This window comes from Oncorhynchus clarkii, chromosome 19 (genome assembly GCF_045791955.1).
Source record: "Oncorhynchus clarkii lewisi isolate Uvic-CL-2024 chromosome 19, UVic_Ocla_1.0, whole genome shotgun sequence".
In the NCBI taxonomy this organism is placed as follows: Eukaryota; Metazoa; Chordata; class Actinopteri; order Salmoniformes; family Salmonidae; genus Oncorhynchus; species Oncorhynchus clarkii.
The window spans coordinates 22375800-22397129 of NC_092165.1; the positions used below are offsets into that span (position 1 = coordinate 22375800).

Consider the following 21330-nt stretch of genomic DNA (forward strand, 5'->3'; position numbering starts at 1 on the left):
AACTCACAAGCCTGTTCTTTGTTCATTTTAGTAATGTGCATCTTTGATAGATATATAAATATATATATATTTTTTACATTATTGTAATGTATTGCTTTTATTGTATGTTTTTTTTCTGTGATATTTTATTGCTTGACATGATACACTAAGGTCTTGTTTTGAAAATACATTTGCTATAACCTGCTGAATAAATAAATACATATTTTTACAACAAAGAACACGCCACCCCTGGTGGACTTACAAGGTGGTGGCGACCCCTTCTGGCAGGATGAGGCGTGAGTGCTGCTGTATGGTGATGGGCGAGCTGGAGGCCGAAGCGGAGGCTGAGCTGCCCCCGGAGGAGAGACTGGGGGGGTGCACCTCAGCCAGGTAGTCCCGGTGCTGTGGGGGCTCCGTGGCCTGAAGCGGCAGCTTGATGTGGAGATCCTCGGCAATGGGCGAGTCCATGATGCCGCACGTCAGGATGTGGGAGAGGCTGCAGTCGTCGCAGGTGCATCTGGGAGAGGAGCAATGGTTGTTAATTAAAAGGTGGTTTCACAAAGTTTGGGTCGCAAGGTGGCCAGTGGTGGTGTTCCAGGTCATCGTTTTTGTGGTTGATATGTTATATTGATGTGGTTCATGAGATGCTAAACACTTTTATACCCCATTTGCTTTCATGTCACTGAATAACACTGGGTACTGGTTGAAACATTGGTTTGTTTTACTTTTGGTTAATAAATGATGATTAAAAACATACTCGCACACAAGTTTGAATGTCTCATTGGACTTGTGTCATACAATACCCACATAGGTAAAAAAAAAAGAAATTATATATATATATATATATATATATATATTCAAATAAAATTATTATTTTACTTTACACGCTACAAAGAAACAAACGCACCCATCTGTAAATCGCAAGCAAAATGAATCCTCTAAACTCACCGTCTTCGATAATTGCAATTTGGACAGTCTGGAATGCTGAGACGAGAGGAGAGCATTCTCATCGTGTCTGTAAAGCTACTGTCACCAGCTAAAGACTTCTTACTGCTGGTTAACTACAAAGAGAAAAATAATAAAATTCACGTACAGCAGATTTAAAAATGTACACGGTCAAAATCTGTCCGCCCAGTTTCACAAAAAAAAATTGACTATTTCTATAGACTGTTTGTTCATCATACCTGTTCTTCTATAAACCTCCTCTGCTTAAAGAACTCCCAGTCTTCCTTCAGCATCCGTTGTTTTGTTTTCAAAGTCTGAAAATAGGTAGACATTAATTATGCGCTTTGACAGATGGAGGTCGAAAAGTGTCGGCTTTTTAATAATTTAGAGCACCTATTCACCTTTTCTCTGTTGGACTATATAAATAATATGACATACATAAAATGGGTAAGGATTAGGGAATGAAAAGATAGCCAATGCTGATACCTAGAGTAACTGTCTTATCACTTGAAATTGAGTTGCGTGATAAACCACTTACATTTTTGCTAATTAAAGACTTATGTGGTTCTGTCCGTTGATTTGTGAGATTCTGGCCCTCCACCTTAAAAAGCAGCTGCCAGAAAGAGAAAACTAGTTGTTAAGCATCAGAAAAAAACAAAAGAAAACCATTCAAAAGAAACCATTCAAAGGAGACATATTTGTTAAAAACCTTCAGGACATCACAATATGTAAATTACACTTAAAAGTTCCATTGTCACACACAAGGAACAGCCCGTGGAAAGTAGCAGAGACAGGCATATTGTGTGTGTATTTGATGTGTTTCTCTCGGTCTGTGTGTGTGTACCTGTTCGTCGACGTAGTCGTCAATCCTCTTCTCACACTCCTGCCACTCGGCCGCCACGGCGGCCATCTCCTGCTCCAGCTGCTGGTAGCTCTCCAGCAGGGTCCTGTACATGTCCTCGTTGTACGAGTTGAGGGAGGCCGTGCCGTGCCTAATCAGAAATTGCATAATGTTTTAAAGAAAACATTGGAAACACAGCTAGGCCAGTTTATCATACCAATGGCCTATTTAGGTTTGAGGATAGACCAGGTTTAATGATGTTGCTATATTAAGACAAACAAAAGGGATTATATAGGGAGACTATAATAAAAATAAAAAAAAGTTATTCTCACAGAAGCATACACTTTAATAACACCTCTTCTTAATGGCTGTTTTGTCATTTGACTCAGTATTACCTCAGCTGTGCAACCAGTGCAGGTAAACTGCTGTGCAGGATGGGCTCAGAGAACACCAGGTTCTCAAAAAGGTGCTTGTTGTGCAGCTCCCACGTCACCTGGAACTTTTGTAAGTGTTCGTTCTCCTGTGGAAGCCAGACAAGAAAATAATAAGGAAAACAAGTTAATGCGGCCTGGCGGTAAATGCCGCAGCCTCAGGCACACGTCTACTGTGTTCGCATAGGGTCGTATCCGGCCGTTTGACACAACCTCCCTGTCTCTCCCCATTATCATCCTCTTTCACTATCTGTTAATTAACTTTTTTTTATTTTTATAAAATAATAAATCGGAAAAGTCTTTAATATACAGTGCAGTCGAAAATTATTGACACCCTTGATAAAGATAAGCAAAAATGACTGTATAAAATAATTCAAATACTGTGCTATATTGTATGCTCAAGCACACATCAAAATCCACAAAGAAATGCTTAATTGGTCACAAAATCTACATTCTGCAATGGCCATCTCAGCTCAGTGCTGTTATCCTCAAAAGGTGAAGTATTGAAACATTAATTATTTTGACCCCTACCTTTGAGAGAAAAATTATATTACTTGGTAAACAAAATCGCTTTCTCTGAGTAATTATATTAGTATAAAATAATTTACCAAATCTCTTTGGGCATAAAACATAGCTCAGTATTTAAATCATCTTTAACAAGGGTGTCAATAATCTGGACCTCACTGTGTGTGTGTGTGTGTGTGTGTGTGTGTGTGTGTGTGTGTGTGTGTGTGTATGTATGTATGTATGTATGTATAAATTAACTGGAGCGACACCATTGTCAGGTGGCTAAATGGCTGCTAGCCCGTATTCCAGAACCACAGCAGCGGCAGCTGTCTAGGCTGATGACTATTGTCCCTAATCTAAGGTGACAACTTTCAGACAAACATCTGTGCTGCTTCCGAAAAGTATGAGTCATTCTGTGACACCGTCTTTGGCTTGTCCCAGAGTTCTGTGGAGATTCTAAAGCCCATGTTAATTCTGTGCGAGTTACTGAGGCAACGTTACTCATTAGCCTTCACGTACTGGGGGCAAGTCTAGTATAACTCATGTTGTCGCCAAAATTCAGGCTAAACCGCTAAAGAGACACTGAGCAGCACCAAGCATTGTCCCTCTGTGCTAGTCCGATGCTAACAAAATGGCTAACACAAAGGCAACCGTAAAGGTAACCAGGACGTGTGCTCTGGGCATGTGCTGACAAACTGGCAGGTGTCTTCAGACATTTTCAACATGTCCCTGATTGAGTCTGTAATACCAACATGTTTCAAGACCACCATAGTCCCTGTGCCCAAGAACACAAAGGCAACCTGCCTAAATGACTACAGACCCGTAGCACTCACGTCCGTAGCCATGAAGTGCTTTGAAAGGCTGGTAATGGCTCACATCAACAACATTATCACATAAACCCTAGACTACTGACGTGGAACAGGTTGAGAGCTTTAAGTTCCAACAAACTAGAACGATCCAAACACACCAAGACAGTCGTGAAGAGGGCACGACAAAGCCTATTCCCCCTCAGGAAACTAAAAAGATTTGGCATGGGTCCTGAGAACCTCAAAAGGTTGCATCCCTGCCTGGTACGGCAATTGCTCGGCCTCCGACCGCAAGGCACATCAGTGGGTAGTGCGCACAGCCCAGTACATCGCTGGGGCTAAACTGCCTGCCATCCAGGACTTCTACAACAGGCAGTGTCAGAGGAAGACCCTAAAAATTGTCAAAGACCCCAGCCACCCCAGTCAGATTGTTCTCTCTACTACCGCATGGCAAGCGGTACCGGAGTGCCAAGTCTAGGACAAAAAGACTTCAACAGTTTTTACCCCCAAGCCATAAGACTCCTGAACAGGTAATCAAATGGCTACCCTCTTTTACGCTACTGCTACTCTCTGTTCATCATATATGCATAGTCACTTTAACCATATCTACATACTACCTCAATCAGCCTGACTAACCAGTGTCTGTATGTAGCGTCACTACTTTTTATAGCCTCGCTTCTGTTTTTCACTGTCTTTTTACTGTTGTTTTTATTTCTTTACTTACCTATTGTTCACCTAATACCTTTTTTGCACTATTGGTTAGAGCCTGTAAGTAGGCATTTCACTGTAACCTGTTGTATTTATTTTACCTTTATTTAACTAGGCAAGTCAGTTAAGAACAAATTTTTATTTTCAATGACGGCCTAGGAACAGTGGGTTAACTGCCTGTTCAGGGGCAGAACGACAGATTTGTACCTTGTCAGCTCGGGGGTTTGAACTTTAAACCTTCCGGTTACTAGTCCAACGCTCTAACCACTAGGCTATCCTGCCGCCCCGGCACACGTGTCAAATAAACGTTGATTTTATTTGATAAAGGCTAACGCACAAGCGTTAGTCGTTCTGACTAAGGCTAACACTAAGGAAAACCCTGAAAGTTACTGAAAAGACTGTTTAAAAGCCCACTGGTCTAAGACTATGCTATTGCTAATGCTAACATGATGCTATTGCTAACAGCGGAAGACTCACCAGGGTGAGGAGGAAGCTGCTGATGGTGCGCGCAGCCTGGCAGAGGGCGCTGTACTCCTCCAGGAGCAGCGAGATGAACTGGTGGGCCTGCGGGGGGCCCTGGGTGGCGGCTGCCGCAGCCTTAGAGCCGGTCGACAGGTGCTTGAGCAGGCGCACCTTCATTTCTAGGACGTACTCGCGGGCCTGCTGCTCCAGCCTCTGGTAGAGCTGATACGGGTCCTTCTCGCACAGCCTGAACAGGAGGTGAGAAAGATGGATAGTACAATATGCGAATACTTGTAGTGATTATCTATGGTGGTCAGACCTGGGTCAAATGCATCTCCAACACTTTCAAATGACTTGAGTTTGATTTAGTTTTCCTGGAATGATGTAACAAATGGCCTAGCCCCAAGTAGTAGCAGAGGAAGGTTTAGCCTCTGAAATGACTTAAGAGATTACCTTCAGAAAATGTTATCTGGCAAAATTGAATAAGGGAAAGTGAGGTAACCACTCCTCAATGATTACTCTGGTACTCTTGTCAGATAACTGATCACCTTGAAGATGGAAGTGAAAAGAGGATGGTAAGGATGGGAGCGAGCATGGAGGGCAAAAGGAAAGAAAGGAATGAGGCAGGAAGCAGCGAGAGATGGAGGGTAGAAATGAGAGAGTGTAAAGGAAAGTAGGAGGGAAGGAAAGATGGAAGGAATAGAAAGAGGGGAGAAAGGAAGAAGGACTGAGTGAAAGAGGGTGGAAGACATGCTGCCTTTTCTCTAGCTGGGTCTTCTTACCTGTCCACCAGCTCCTTCATGCCCTCCTTGTCACGGTCCAGGGGATGGTCGTGGTCGTCGGCCAGCGGCGTGCCTGTCTGGCGGTAGATGCACCGCACTAGGTAGCGTACCTCCGACCAGTGGTTCTGCAGCAGCTGGGACTCGCGCTCTGACTCGGCCGAAATCTCCCTGGAGGGGGTGAAGGTCAAAGAGGTAATTGTGATGCATCAGTGAGAGGACACTGGGTGCTCTTAGACAAGGGACCCAGGGCCATGTTCATTAGGGCAACCAACAGTTAAACATTTTGCAACAGAAAACAAAAATGAACATTTCCTACTTCATTTACTATATGAATACAACCCATATAGTAGAAGTATTAGTGATTCTGTGCATCCATGTTCCTCTTTTAAAGGGCTGATATCCAGTCCCTCCAGGATTCCACTATTCTGTGATTGTATAATTCAACACAAAAATCAACGAATCCACTCATTTATGCGTGAGCTCGCAATTTTGACCAATCTCCGCACATTTACCGCATAAGTGTCCAATCAAAAGAGGGTTCTCACCTAGGATCACTGTTACCATGAAAAACAGCCCAATCAAACAACAAACTTTCCCCCCCGTAAGCCGATGGTTGATTACTGACAGATAATGACTGACAGGCAGAACAATGAACAGGAAACCATCTCATTTACCAACAAAAATCATAGTTAAAGGCCGTGCAAAACTATTTCCAAATGTTTTACATGAAAGTGGGGGCAAATTGTTTTGCACTCTGTGCAGCGTTGTGCTGGAGCACCAGAGCCAGCGAAGCATGTGAAAAGAAGGTCCGAACCACAGCATGTGAGCAAAGCTGAGCGATTTCCTACCGCTCATCTAAAAACCTCAACAAAATTCACTCTATTCTTTAAAATCACAATTTAACCAACAACCAACTATTTTTGTGACTACCTGGACCAAGCAATTTGTTAAGCATTAAAACAAAACCATATGGATTTGAATGAAAACTATTTTCATAAACATGAAGATTAATGTGAGACACAAGCATCATTTCAAATATGTCACATGTCATATTAAACAGCATAGAAACACGCCAGACAGGGAGCCTAAGAAAGAAAGAAAATGAATTATTTAGGCTACGTTATTCCAATTATTTCAAGCTTATCAAGAAATATATAGTGAAGCATTTGTGAGTGCAACACAGTAGTCTGGTAGGGACATAAAGCCCTCATCATTTAAACACTCCGTTGTATTAAATCATTAGTTTAGAATTTGTGCATATACATTTGAAGTCGGAAGTTTACATACACTTAGGTTGGAGTCATTAAAACTCATTTATCAACCACCACACATTTCTTGTTAACCTCTCTGAGCACGGAGCCCGGTAGCCGGCTGAAATTCCACAACATACGGTGATCGCTACATACAGTGCCTTGCGAAAGTATTCGGCCCCCTTGAACTTTGCGACCTTTTGCCACATTTCAGGCTTCAAACATAAAGATATAAAACTGTATTTTTTTTTTTTGTGAAGAATCAACAACAAGTGGGACACAATCATGAAGTGGAACAACATTTATTGGATATTTCAAACTTTTTTAACAAATTAAAAACTGAAAAATTGGGCGTGCAAAATTATTCAGCCCCCTTAAGTTAATACTTTGTAGCGCCGCCTTTTGCTGCGATTACAGCTGTAAGTCGCTTGGGGTATGTCTCTATCAGTTTTGCACATCGAGAGACTGACATTTTTTCCCATTCCTCCTTGCAAAACAGCTCAAGCTCAGTGAGGTTGGATGGAGAGCATTTGTGAACAGCAGTTTTCAGTTCTTTCCACAGATTCTCGATTGGATTCAGGTCTGGACTTTGACTTGGCCATTCTAACACCTGGATATGTTTATTTTTGAACCATTCCATTGTAGATTTTGCTTTATGTTTTGGATCATTGTCTTGTTGGAAGACAAATCCCCGTCCCAGTCTCACGTCTTTTGCAGACTCCATCAGGTTATCTTCCAGAATGGTCCTGTATTTGGCTCCATCCATCTTCCCATCAATTTGAACCATCTTCCCTGTCCCTGCTGAAGAAAAGCAGGCCCAAACCATGATGCTGCCACCACCATGTTTGACAGTGGGGATGGTGTGTTCAGGGTGATGAGCTGTGTTGCTTTTACGCCAAACATAACGTTTTGCATTGTTGCCAAAAAGTTCAATTTTGGTTTCATCTGACCAGAGCACCTTCTTCCACATGTTTGGTGTGTCTCCCAGGTGGCTTGTGGCAAACTTTAAACAACACTTTTTATGGATATCTTTAAGAAATGGCTTTCTTCTTGCCACTCTTCCATAAAGGCCAGATTTGTGCAATATACGACTGATTGTTGTCCTATGGACAGAGTCTCCCACCTCAGCTGTAGATCTCTGCAGTTCATCCAGAGTGATCAAAGGCCTCTTGGCTGCATCTCTGATCAGTCTTCTCCTTGTATGAGCTGAAAGTTTAGAGGGACGGTTAGGTCTTAGTAGATTTGCAGTGGTCTGATACTCCTTCCATTTCAATATTATCGCTTGCACAGTGCTCCTTGGGATGTTTAAAGCTTGGGAAATCTTTTTGTATCCAAATCCGGCTTTAAACTTCTTCACAACAGTATCTCGGACCTGCCTGGTGTGTTCCTTGTTCTTCATGATGCTCTCTGCGCTTTTAACGGACCTCTGAGACTATCACAGTGCAGGTGCATTTATACGGAGACTTGATTACACACAGGTGGATTGTATTTATCATCATTAGTCATTTAGGTCAACATTGGATCATTCAGAGATCCTCACTGAACTTCTGGAGAGAGTTTGCTGCACTGAAAGTAAAGGGGCTGAATAATTTTGCACAGCCAATTTTTCAGTTTTTGATTTGTTAAAAAAGTTTGAAATATCCAATAAATGTCGTTCCACTTCATGATTGTGTCCCAATTGTTGTTGATTCTTCACAAAAAATACAGTTTTATATCTTTATGTTTGAAGCCTGAAATGTGGCAAAAGGTCGCAAAGTTCAAGGGGGCCGAATACTTTCGCAAGGCACTGTAAATAATCATATTAAACATTCATGAAAATACAAGTGTCTCAGATGTATCGAAAGACTATAATCTTGCTAATACAACTGCATTGTCAGATTTAAAAAAGGATTTACTGCGAAAGAATACGATGCGATTATCTGAGGATAGAGCTCCATAAATAAAAAAATACAAAAAACACTTTCAACCAGCACAGGCGTAACAAAATCACATACTGCATTAAAATAAATAGTTTACCTTTGACGATCTTCGTCTGTTTGCAATCCCAATGCTCATTGTTACACAATGAATGATCTTATGTTTGATAAAATCAGTTATAGCCTAACACGAAACATTTTGTGAACCGCTTGTGTCGTGAATTTCGTCTCATTCCATTTGACGACACACTCCAGGTAAATAACCCACACAAAACGTTACTTTCCCAGTCATGTTTGGTTTCATTGCAATCAACTGGTTTGTTTGTAACACAACCAAACTTGATGGGCCATTTCGCGGGACGTACTAACTGAAAGAAACCGATTTGAAGACAACAAGTAATGACATCACTGTGCACCAATGAAATGACCACTATTTCGTTGATTGACTGTATTTTAACCCAATGACCACTGATCGTCTTGAAATCTAGCTGGGTAGATAGCCAATGAGCTGAGGTAAACAGCAATATGCAATGGTTGTGTGTTGGAAGACCAACCCATGTCGTAAACTCCGGCGTAAAGAGAGTCATTCGCTATTGAAGTTTTATTCCGGAAGGAGCTACGCATTTTACACACAGCGTTGTTTTGGTAAACGCGCAGATTCAGCTGTTTATATATCAATCAGTATGGCGACTGTCAGGGAAAGCTAAATCTAAGTCTAGATATACAGATGTACACACAATTTTAGAAGAAATTGATCAGAAAAGTGAGACAGAGATTGTTGTAGGACGATTAATTTAGCGATTCCCAAGTGGAGGAATATTTTTTGAACGGAGGGGACACCGTTGTAGCCACTGTGTATAATCTGTAACGGTGCCTGCAGAAGAGGATCAATGTCACCATTTTGGACTGGTAAATTCTTCTCATGCTAATGCCCTTGTTTGAAATTAATAATTTAAAATATTGTGATTTTTTTAAATTTTAGAAGCAATATATAAAAATGTAATGTAATGAAATGTCATGAAATGATGTAAGGAAAAGTGATGAAATGTGTCTGCCGCCCCACCCCAACCCACATGAAATAGCCTATTTGAGGCTGTTGAGGGGAGGGCAGGCCCAAAACAATGCCCAAAGTGAAATGGAGACAGTAGATACAGCTGGTCTTTCATAATATAAAAGAGACAGTAGATCTGGCAGGTCTATAATAATATATTCAACCTTATGTTCCCTGTACTCATATATATATGTTTATTATACCTCAGCAGCACAATATTGTGTAGAGCTTTGGCAAAGTGGGTGATGTTATATCCTTCCTGTTTGGCCCTGCCCGGGGGTATCATTGGATGGGGCCACAGGGTCTCCTGACCCCTCCTGTCTCAGCCTCCAGTATTTATGCTGCAGTAGTTTAAGTGTCGGGGGGCTAGGGTCAGTTTGTTATATCTAGAGTACTTCTTCTGTCTTATCCGGTGTCCTGTGTGAATTTAAGTATGTTCTCTTTAATTCTCTCTTTCTCGGAGGGCCTGAGCCCTAGGACCATGCGTCAGGACTACCTGGCATGATGACTGCTTCTACACCTGCATTGCTTGCTGTTTGGGGTTTTAGGCTGGGTTTCTGTACAGCACTTTGAGATATTAGCTGATGTACGAAGGGCTATATAAATACATTTGATTTGATTTGACTCCTTGCTGTCCCCAGTCCACCTGGCCTTGCTGCTGTTCCAGTTTCAACTGTTCTGCCTGCGGCTATGGAACCCTAAACTGTTCATATTTACTCTTGAGGTGCTGTCCTGTTGCATCCACTACATCTACTGTGATTATTATTATTATTATTATTATTATTATTATTATTATTTGACCCTGCTGGTCATCTATCTATGAACGTTTGAAAATCTCGGCCATGTTGGGGTTTTAGGCTGGGTTCCTGTACAGCACTTTGAGATATTAGCTGATGTACGAAGGGCTATATAAATACATTTGATTTGTTAGAGGACTGAGGGTCTTCCAAATATTGAAAGTGTGTAAATAGTTACCCATGTTATTTTGTAAATGTATATCTTTTTTTCTTCATTTTTCATAAAAAAAAACGTAGAACTAAGAACAGATATAACCCTTCACTTCACTCCAGACCTGTCTGCCCTTGACCAGCACAAAAACATCCTGTGGAGTTCTGCACTAGCTTGGAATAGCCCCTGAGATATGCAACCTTTCAAGGAAGTCAGGAACCAATATACTCAGTCAGTTAGGAAAGCTAAGGCTAGCTTTTTCAAGCAGAAATTTGCTTCACTAATTCCAAAAAGTTTTGGGACATGGAGAATAAGAGCACCTCCTCCCAGCTGCCAATTGCATTGAGGATAGGAAACACTGTCAGTACGGATACATCTACGATAATCGATAATTTCAATAAGCATTTTTCCTAGGCTTTCCGTGCTTTCCACCTGGCTACCCCTACCCCGGACAACATCTCAGCACCCCCTGCAGCAACTTGTCCAAACTCCACCCGCTTCTCCTTAACCCAAATCCAGACAGCTGATGTTCTGAAAGAACTGCAAAGTCTGGATCCCAACAAATCAGCTGGGCTAGATAATCTGGACCCTCTCTTTTTAAAATTATCCACCGAAATTGTTGCAATCCCTATTACTAGCCTACTCAACCGCTCTTTCATATCGTCTGAGATCCCCAAATATTGGAAAGCTGCCGCGGTCATCCCCCTCTTCAAAAAGGGAGACACTCTAGACTCAAACTGCTACAGACCTATATCCATCTTGCTCTGCCTTTCTAAAATCTTTGAACGCCAAGTTAACAAACAGATCACCGACTATTTCGAATCCCACCGTACCTTCTCCACTATGCAATCTGGTTTCCGAGCTAGTCATAGGTGCACCTCAGCCACGGTCAAGGTCTTAAACAACAACATAACCGCCATCGAAAAAAGACAATACTGTGCAGCCGTCTTCAACCTGGCCAAAGCTTTTGACTGTCAATCACCGCATTCTTAATGGCAAACTCAATAGCCCTGGCTTCTCTAATGACTGCCTCACCTGGTCCACCAACTACTTCTCTGATTGAGCTCAGTGTGTCAAATCGGAGAGCCTGTTGTCTGGACCTCTGGCAGTCTCTATGGGGTGCCACAGGGTTCAATTCTCGGGCCGACTCTTTTCTCTGTATATAGCAAAGATGTCGCTCTTGCTGCTGGTGATTCTCTGATCCACCTCTATGCAGACAACACCATTCTGTATACATCTGGCGCTTCCTTGGACACTGTGCTAACAAACCTCCAAACGAGCTTCAACACTCTTCCGTAGGCTCCAACTGATTTTAACTGCTAGTAAAACTAAATGCATGCTCTTCAACTGATTGCTGCCCGTACCCTCCCGCCCGACTAGCAACACTACTCCGGACGGTTCTGACCTAGAATATGTGGACAACTACAAATACCTAGGTGTCTGGTTAGACTGTAAACTCATATTAAGCATCTCCAATCCAAAATTAAAATCTAGAATCGGCATCCTATTTCGCAACAAAGCCTCCTTCACTCATGCCGCCAAACATACCCTCGTAAAACTTACTAGCCTACCGATCCTTGACTTCGGTGATGTCAATTACAAAATAGCCTCCAACACTCTACTCAGCAAACTGGATGTAGTCCATCACAATGCCATTCGTTTTGTCACCAAAGCCCCATATACTACCCACCACTGAGACCTGTACACTCTAGTTGGCTGGCCCTCACTACATATTAGGTGCCAAACACACTGGCTCCAGGTCATCGATAAGTCTTTGCTAGGTAAAGCCCCACCTTATCTCAGCTCCCTGGTCACCATAGTAAAACCCACCCGCAGCACGCGCTCCAGCAGGTATATTGCACTGGTCATCCCCAAAGCCTACACTTCCTTTGGCCGCCTTTCCTTCCAGTTCTCTGCTGCCAATGACTGGAACGAATTGCAAAAATCTCTGAAGCTGGAGTCTCCCTCTCTACCTTCAAGCATCAGCTGTCAGAGCAGCTTACCGATCACTGTACCTGTACACAGCCTATCTGTAAATAGCATACCCGACTACCTCATCCCCATATTGTTACTTATCCTTTTGCACCCCAGTATCTCTACTTGCACATCACCATCGGCACATCCATCACTCCAGTATTAATGCTAAATTGTAATTATTTGCGCCTCTAGGGCCTATTTAATGCCTACCTCCCTACTTGTCTACATTTGCAAACTACATAGATTTTTCTAGTCTTTTGTGTTATTGACTGTACGTTTGTTTGTGTGTAACTGTGTTGTTTTTGTCGCACTGCTTTGCTTTATCTAGGCCAGGTTGCAGTTGCAAATGGGTCTTCCAAATGGACAATGACCCCAAGCATACTTCCAAAGTTGTGGCAAAATGACTTAAGGAAAACCAAGTCACGGTATTGGAGTGGCCCTCACAAAGCCCTGACCTCAATCCTATAGAATATTTGTGAGCAGAACTGAAAAAGCTTTAGCGAGCAAGGAGGCCTACAAACCTGACTCAGTTACACCAGTTCTGTCAGGAGGAATGGGCCAAAATTCATCAAACTTACTGTGGGAAGCTGTTTGAAGGCTACCCGAAACGTTTGACCCAAGTTAAACAATTTAAAATCAATGCAACCAAATACTACTTGTGTTTTTTAAATCTTCTGACCCACTGGGAATGTGATGAAAGAAATACAAGCTGATATAAATAATTCTCTACTATTATTCTGACATTTCACATTCTTAAAATAAAGTGGTGATCCTAACTGACCTAAAACAGGGAATATTTACTAGGATTAAATGTCAGGAATCGTGAAAAACTGAGTTTAAATGTATTTGGCTAAGGTGTATGTAAACTTCCGACTTCAACTGTAGGATGCAACGTACTAAGAATGAAATACAAATTAAAAGCAAAAAAGGATGGTCTTATTGTACAGAGAAGAGAACAAAAATGCTAGTATAAATACTTTAAAGTACTACTTAAGTAGTTTTTTGGGGGTATCTGTCGGAAATCGGTATTTTTGGGCGCAGATTTGCTGATTTAAAAAAAATATATATAATTTTTTTACATCTTTATTTAACTAGGCAAGTCAGTTAAGAACACATTCTTATTTTCAATGACGGCCTAGGAACGGTGGGTTAACTGCCTCGTTCAGGGGCAGAAAGACAGATTTCCACCTTGTCAGCTGGGGAATCCAATCTTGCAACCTTACAGTTAACTAGTCCAACGCAATAATGACCTGCCTCTCTCTCGTTGCACTCCACAAGGAGACTGCCTGTTACGCAAATGCAGTAAGCCCAGGTAAGTTGCTAGCTAGCATTAAAACGTATCTTATAAAAAAACAATCAATCATAATCACTAGTTAACTACACATGGTTGATGATATTACTAGATATTATCTAGCGTGTCCTGTGTTGTATATAATCTGACTGAGCATACAAGTATCTAAGTATCTGACTGAGCGGTGGTAGGCAGAAGCAGGCGCGTAAACATTCATTCAAACAGCACTTTCGTGTGTTTTGCCAGCAGCTCTTCGCTGTGCGTCAAGCATTGCGCTGTTTATGACTTCAAACCTATCAACTCCCGAGATGAGACTGGTGTGACCGAAGTGAAATGGCTGTCTAGTTAGCGCGCACAAATAGCGTTTCAAACTTCACTCGCTGAGCCTTGGGGTGGTTGTTTCCCTTGCTCTGCATGGGCAACGCTGCTTCGATGTGGTGGCTGTTGTCGTTGTGTTGCTGGTTCGAGCCCAGGGAGGAGCGAGGAGAGGGACGGAGGCTATACTGTTACACTGGCAATACTAAAGTGCCTATAAGAACATCCAATAGTCAAAGGTTAATGAAATACAAATGGTATAGAGGGAAATAGTCCTATAATAACTTCAACCTAAAACCTCTTACCTTGGAATATTGAAATCTCATGTTAAAAGGAACCACCAGCTTTCATATGTTCTCATGTTCTGAGCAGGGGGCTACTAGGGTAGGTTGCAAGTTCAAACCCCCGAGCTGACAAGGTACAAATCTGTCGTTCTGCCCCTGAACAGGCAGTTAACCCACTGTTCCTAGGCCGTCATTGAAAATAAGAATTTGTTCTTAACTGACTTGCCTAGTTAAATAAAGGTAAAATAAAATAAATAAAAAGGAACTGAAACGTTAGCTTTCTTACATAGCACATATTGCACTTTTACGTTCTTCTCCAACACTTTGTTTTTGCATTATTTAAACCAAATTGAACATGTTTCATTATCTACTTGACGCTAAATTGATTTTATTGATGTATTATATTAAGTTAAAATAAGTGTTAATTCAGTATTGTTGTATTTGTCATTATTACAAATACATTTTTCTTAATATTTTTTTGTATTTTTATAAAATCGGCCGATTAAATCAGTATCGGCTTTTTTGGCCCTCCAATAAAACGGTATCGTGTTGAAAAATCATAATCGGTCGACCTCTAATCTGTACTTTACTATTTATATTTTTGACAACTTTTACTTCACTACATTCCTGAAGAAAATAAAATGTACTTTTTACTCCATGAATGTAGGTTCAATTCACGCACTATCAAGAGAACATCCCTGGTCATCCCTACTGCCTCTGATCTGGCGGACTCACTAAACACACATGCATGTAAATTATGTTGGATTATGCCCCTGGTTAAAAAGAAAGAAAAAAAAATGGTGCAGTCTGGTTTGCTTTATATAAAGGAATTTGAAATTATTAATACTTAAGTATATTTAAAAACAAATACTTTTACACTTTACTCAAGTGGTATTTTAATGGGTAATTAGTCATTTTCTATTAAGACATCATTACTTTTACTTAAGTATGACAATTGGGTTCTTTTTCCACCACTGTGTACACGTAGTAAGTACACTATCATGCTTTTGGGATGTGTCTTTTCAGATTCAACAAAGATTATTTAGTTGTGGACACTACATCATCGACTCCCTCTCTTGCTCTTGGTCCTCATCTTTCTAAGTCACCTTGATTGATCCGTTTATGAAAATATTTAGTGAACTCCATCACAGTAGCTAAAGCAAGGGGCTATAGCAGCAGCACACAAGGAGACTACGAATGCATCCTGGGCCGGGCATGCCCCGAGTTTGTGAAGTGAGCGCTACTGCAGCGAAATTGGAGCTGGAGAGAAGGCCGACGCTCCAGCCTTTGGAAATCTTGCGCCAGTCAAACTGGGCACACTCCACATCTGCTCCAGCTTCGCTCACATTCTCTGGTCCGAACAACCACCACAGCAGAGCCATATCAGTGTGACCGAAGAGATAACAGGGAAATATGTGGTAGTTATCTGCAGTTTGCAAACGTGTCGTTCTTTTTTAAATGACTTCACTGATTTGAGAATCATTTATTTTGTTTGAACTGCTGGCCGCAATAAATCAATGAATGGCAGTGAAGGATTGATATATGCTCCTCTGTCTCAGTGGCTCCAGAGACGTGTTCAGACCAACAACTGTCTATCATATGTGCGCAATAGAAAACAGATTATGCTGCAGCATAGAGAACTATTCAGCTTAACCTTACTAGTACTGAGCACATATTACTTTTTACTGCTTTATATGAAACGAACATGACCAATAACAACCATTCAACAACAGACAAACTGAACAAGTTCCACAGACATGTGACTAACAGAAATTTAATAATGTGTCCTTGAACAAAGGGGGGGGGGGGGTCAAAATCAAAAGTCAATGCTGCTGGTGGCCACACCAGATACTAAGTACTGCAGTGCATCTCCTCCTCATGGACTCCACCAGATTTGCCAGTTCTTGCTGTGAGATGTTACCCCCCTCTTCCACCTTGGCACCTGCAAGTTCCCGGACATTTCTGGGGGAAATAGCCCCTAGCCCTCAACCTCCGATCCAACAGGAAATCACGCACAGAACGAGCAGTATGGCTGGTGGCATTGTCATGCTGAAGGGTCATGTCAGGATGAGCCTGCAGGAAGGGTACCACATGACGGAGGAGGATGTCTTCCCTGTAACGCACAAGCTCAGTCCAATGATGCTGTGACACTCTGCCCCAGACCATGACGGACCCTCCACCTCCATATCAATCCTGGTCCAGAGTACAGGCCTCGGTGTAACGCTCATTCCGTCGACGATAAACGTGAATCCGACCATCATCCCTGGTGAGACAAAACCGCGACTTGTCAGTAAAGAGCACTTTTTGCCAGTCCTTTCTGGTCGCAGGTGTGATGTTCAGATGTACCAATCCTGTGCAGGTGTTGTTACATGTGGTCTGCCACTGTGAGGACGATCAGCTGTCCGTCCTGTCTCCCTGTAGCGCTATCTTAGGCGTCTCACAGTACGGACATTGCAATTTATTGCCCTCGCCACATCCGCAGTCCTCGTGCCTCCTTGCAGCATGCCTAAGGCCCGTTCACACAGATGAGCAGGGACCCTGGGCAACTTTCTTTTGGTGTTTTTCAGAGTCAGTAAAAAGGCCTCTTTTAGTGTCCTAAGTTTTCATAACTGTGACTTTAATTGCCTACCGTCTGTAAGCTGTTAGTGTCTTAACGACCGTTCCACAGGTGCATGTTCATTAATTGTTTATGGTTCATTGAACAAGCATGGGAAACAGTGTTTAACCCGTTTACAATTACGATCTGTGAAGTGAAATTAGGTGACCTATTAGAGTTTTAGCAAACATGTAATCAATCAAGTGAGTTAAAGTATTTGAAAGAAAAAGAAAACAAGATGCTGATGGACAGAGATCAGCCAATAAAACCAGCGGATTGGTCGTCCACTCCAGACTGTTCGACAGAGAGAGAGCCGGCTGGTGGACTAGATTAGTCATTATCTGACAATGCTAGAAAGGATGGCAGCACAGGTGGCGGCTTCTTGAAACTCCCTGAACACATAGCTGATATACTAAGCTAGCTCAATATGTCAAACGATAGACACTTTCGTCCTTTCTAGTGTGGTTGTCTAGTGACCACCACAAATGTGCCCATCCAGCTCACCGTCTCTCGTTGCAGGCCTCACAACTGCACACGGTGTCAGCGGTCATAGGGGTGGTGAGGTCTGGGACGGGGAGAGTGGGGAGGGTTGGGGGTGTGCCACCATTGGTCAGTCTGCCCCCTGTGGCAGGCAGCTCTTGGCCCAAGCCTCCATTACCCACAGGCATTTGCAACAGGAAGTCTTGGCTCTGGGGGAATGAGAAATTACAGAGCATCAGAAAGTGCAAAACAGCAGTGATAATGCAACCAAGCGTGACCATAATAGTGACATAACTTTACCAACTGTCACCTTAGGTTTGTATTCTGAAGTATTTCATTGCAGCAAAGTGCACATAGAAGTCGATGCTTGTTATACTTGACTAGAGACAAAATTCCAGAACAGGAGGGAAATTAGAGAACGTAATCAAGCAAATAGCAGAAAAAGAGATGGAAAGAAAAATAAGCGCATTCCAGGCCAGAGGGGCACTCCAGGAATTGTCAGGCTCTCCCCAACTTCAGAATTCAATTAGCCGCTAGACGTGAGGCAAGACAGTGTACGCGGAACAGCCATTAACATGAAGTCATTAGCAAGAGAGACATCTAAACACTGGTGTGCCTTTCAGTCTTAGGTCATTATCTCCCGCTGAAAGGAAAGGAGGAGCCAAAGACTATAATGCTGAGTCATCAGACAGAGGGAAACTAACGTTATACAATGTGTGCGTTTGTTCAGGACTCAGGTGTTTCTGCTCCTTGTTACACCTCCACCTGTAGCTTGCCTGTTTCTCCCACTTTCTCTGCGTGTTTGTGTGTGTGTGGTACGGGTCGGTGTCTCCTCTCTTTGGTCGTTTTCGTCATCATCAAATCTGTCATGCATTTGGGTAAATGTTGACTGGCTAATCCACAAATAATAATGAGTAGTTATTTATGGCAAGGTAATTTGTAGATTAGTCAGTCGGCTGCAAGCCCTCTGTCTCCTTACCTATTTATTCCTTGTTGTGCTCTACCTTTAGTATGCCTGTCGCCATCACGCTTCTGCGCCGACTCTATGATGTGTTCGAGCAGTAACGCTAACAAAGCCGACAGTAGATGAAAGTCAGCAAGTAAAGTCGGGGAAGGTATCTGCGACAGCAAGGCTCAGATCAACATGGAACTGTCTGCTATTGTTAATAAAAGTTTATCTTTATAAAAATGTCTATACCCCCATATCACACTCACAACATGAAAACATAACGTGTGTAAAATGTATTGAGTAGAGTTCTCAAATATCACTTTCGTTTGTATCTCCTGTTTCTGTAGAAATTTCAGTCATGTAGTTGGTCACGTTCGCACGGGTCAACCAAAAACACCCTAATGATCGGTTGACAAATAGTGCCTCCCACAATGCAGGTGATGGCTGCATGGTGGAGTTGGTGAGAAGCAACTGCAGCGACTTGAAGGCGAATTCATGAAAAAAAAACTGCATGACCTTTGATCACATGGTTTTGGGAAAGTTCCTGCAGTCGACCTGGAGGTGCAAGTCAGAAAATGTTCATCCCCATAATGCAACACACTTTGAAAGGCCTAGACAAAATGTTTATGTTATGATGTTACACCAATGCCTGCCTGCATCTATCTGGTGCTTGGCTATCCACTAACTGCACACAAATATCCATTTAAACAGCCTTTGTCATTCAGTTCATTGGTCCAGCATCACCTTTTCACCACCCTACTTCTCCCTCCCTCCACCCACACCCCTCCACCAGCCCGTGGTGACTCACCACCAGCGACTGCTCCAGGGAGGAGTGGCGGTCCTCCTTCTCTACCGTGCGCCGGCAGTCGGAGCACACCCACAGGGGCAGATGCAGTGCGCTGGGGGACTGTGCCATACCATTCTGCCCTGCCCCGGGGAGCCCCGTGTCAGGATGGAGGGTGCTGTCTGGCTTGCGCTCACTCCGGCACAGGAGGCAGCGGTCACCGGTAGTGGAGTATGGGGCCCTCTGACTCAGGCCAAATGTGAACGGGGTCTGGTGGTTGGAGACGGAGTGGATGTCAGTTAGACGAGTGTGTAGCACTACGTAGTGGCAGTAACCAGTAGCTACTAACTAGTCCTCCAATATGAAGCCTACACAGGCAGGTTCTAAAGTTAATTAAGACAATGTCACGAGCAGTAAGCACAAACAGGTAGAACAAATGTTTAATTGGAAACTGAATGGTAGAGTTATTGGTCCTAAAGTATAGGACGGGCCATTTCCATTTTTTTCATACATTTTGTGCCTACTGAACGCCACCCCGGGGCTTTTCAGTTCACACAGACAGTGATACTCACAGCAGATAAACTGAAGCTGATCTATGTTACCGTAGGCCTAACAGGAGTAGCTGCAGAGACAGTGAGTGATGTATTACCTGAAGGACTCCAGAGAAGTCGGAATTCACCGGCCCCTCCGAAAATTGTGGTGTAACGTTACCGTTCATAGGGACCTGGAGGACACAAAGGGCCCGACATGAACCAACACCTCCGGAGTCACCCCTCTCATTAGCACCGATGCCAAGCGTCAATTACAAGGCTATCTGAAGCATGTTAGCACTTGACCTGGCTGGGGGCTACTTGGCCACACACAATTAAGGTTTGTCTCCGAATTATGTTATTTGAATTACAAATAAAACACAAAGCAGTTGATGTGTCCTGCCGATATTGCAAGGAACATATGCAGATATTACGTTTCATATTAATGCTCAGCGCAGCAGTATATTGACGAGGCCAGCAAGTTCACCTGCTGTTTCTGTCTTCAACAGCTGATCTTTACATATGCAGAGTTTAGTCTTGATTTGGAGTTGATAGATCAAATGCAGTGTATGTATGCACTATGCAAAGATTGTGTAGACATCTGAAGAATTAATCAAAACACATGAGGTAAACAAAAGGTTATGAGGAAAATTATATTACTTCTTAGATGAAAATAATAGTCCTGACTAGTGTAAATGCTGAGCAGATCTATGCAAATTCCTTCCACAATAAGTAGCCTGGCCTAGCTGCTTTGTTTGTCTTGAGTGGGACTGACCCCAAACCTTCCCAAGACAAGTAGCAGATGCCATGTAAAGTAAGTACACTAGCCAGCATCTCTTGGCAGCTGTCTTTCTCTTTCCTTGAGTACACAACCAACAAGATTAATCATTTCACCAATAACTGGTCCTGCAAGAGATGGGGCCTACTGAATGTATATGGAGAGAATAGAATGTCTGGCATATAGGCTAGTTATTCTAATGAAACTCAATCTTTGAATGAGTGAGTGCAATACGTTGCATTTAGCTCAAATCAGACTTTCCTTGGATTTGCTTAGACAGACAACGTCGCGAACAAGTTATTAACAAGTCTGCATTATGGACTTGTTTGGGAATATTGGCTCAACATATGAGAAAGTCCTGGACTTGTTTGGGAATATTGGCTCAACATATGAGAAAGTCCTTCAGCCCTAAAGATGGTAAACCTAGTAGTAGCCAATGTGACATACACATGATAGGCCTATCTTTGGTGATTAGTGGATGTTGTTTCCCTGGCTACTGTTGTGATATAGAGACCGACAAGGCATAGCTACAAAATATGGAGAGGAGGTAAGAAACCTAGAGTAAAGCAAGACACTCAATATGCCATTTCACAGCAAAGTATGTAATGTTGTTATGTTAGCTATGCCATTGGTACATTGCAGGATCGTGGTTGTGGAAGTTATTTGGCTGGCTTGGCTGTGTGACAGTAGTCTTGCAGTTGTCTTACACGTTATTATTTT

The 21330-nt window shown here is 42.6% G+C and overlaps 1 protein-coding gene across 2 annotated transcripts in view; it reads right to left on the reverse strand.

Moving 5' to 3' along the window:
* LOC139374934 (protein FAM193A-like) overlaps positions 1 to 21330 on the reverse strand; it is a 43650-nt gene that overhangs the window by 21147 nt on the left and 1173 nt on the right. For both annotated transcript variants that reach the window (XM_071116184.1, XM_071116183.1), the window contains exons 2-12: positions 19952 to 20026; positions 19327 to 19572; positions 17594 to 17778; positions 5462 to 5629; positions 4695 to 4926; positions 2161 to 2285; positions 1769 to 1916; positions 1463 to 1537; positions 1164 to 1238; positions 928 to 1040; positions 242 to 496 (exon numbers count right to left, since the gene is read on the reverse strand). In XM_071116184.1, the coding sequence (XP_070972285.1) occupies positions 242 to 496; positions 928 to 1040; positions 1164 to 1238; positions 1463 to 1537; positions 1769 to 1916; positions 2161 to 2285; positions 4695 to 4926; positions 5462 to 5629; positions 17594 to 17778; positions 19327 to 19572; positions 19952 to 20026 (1697 nt within the window). The remainder of the gene's footprint in view (positions 1 to 241; positions 497 to 927; positions 1041 to 1163; positions 1239 to 1462; positions 1538 to 1768; positions 1917 to 2160; positions 2286 to 4694; positions 4927 to 5461; positions 5630 to 17593; positions 17779 to 19326; positions 19573 to 19951; positions 20027 to 21330) is intronic.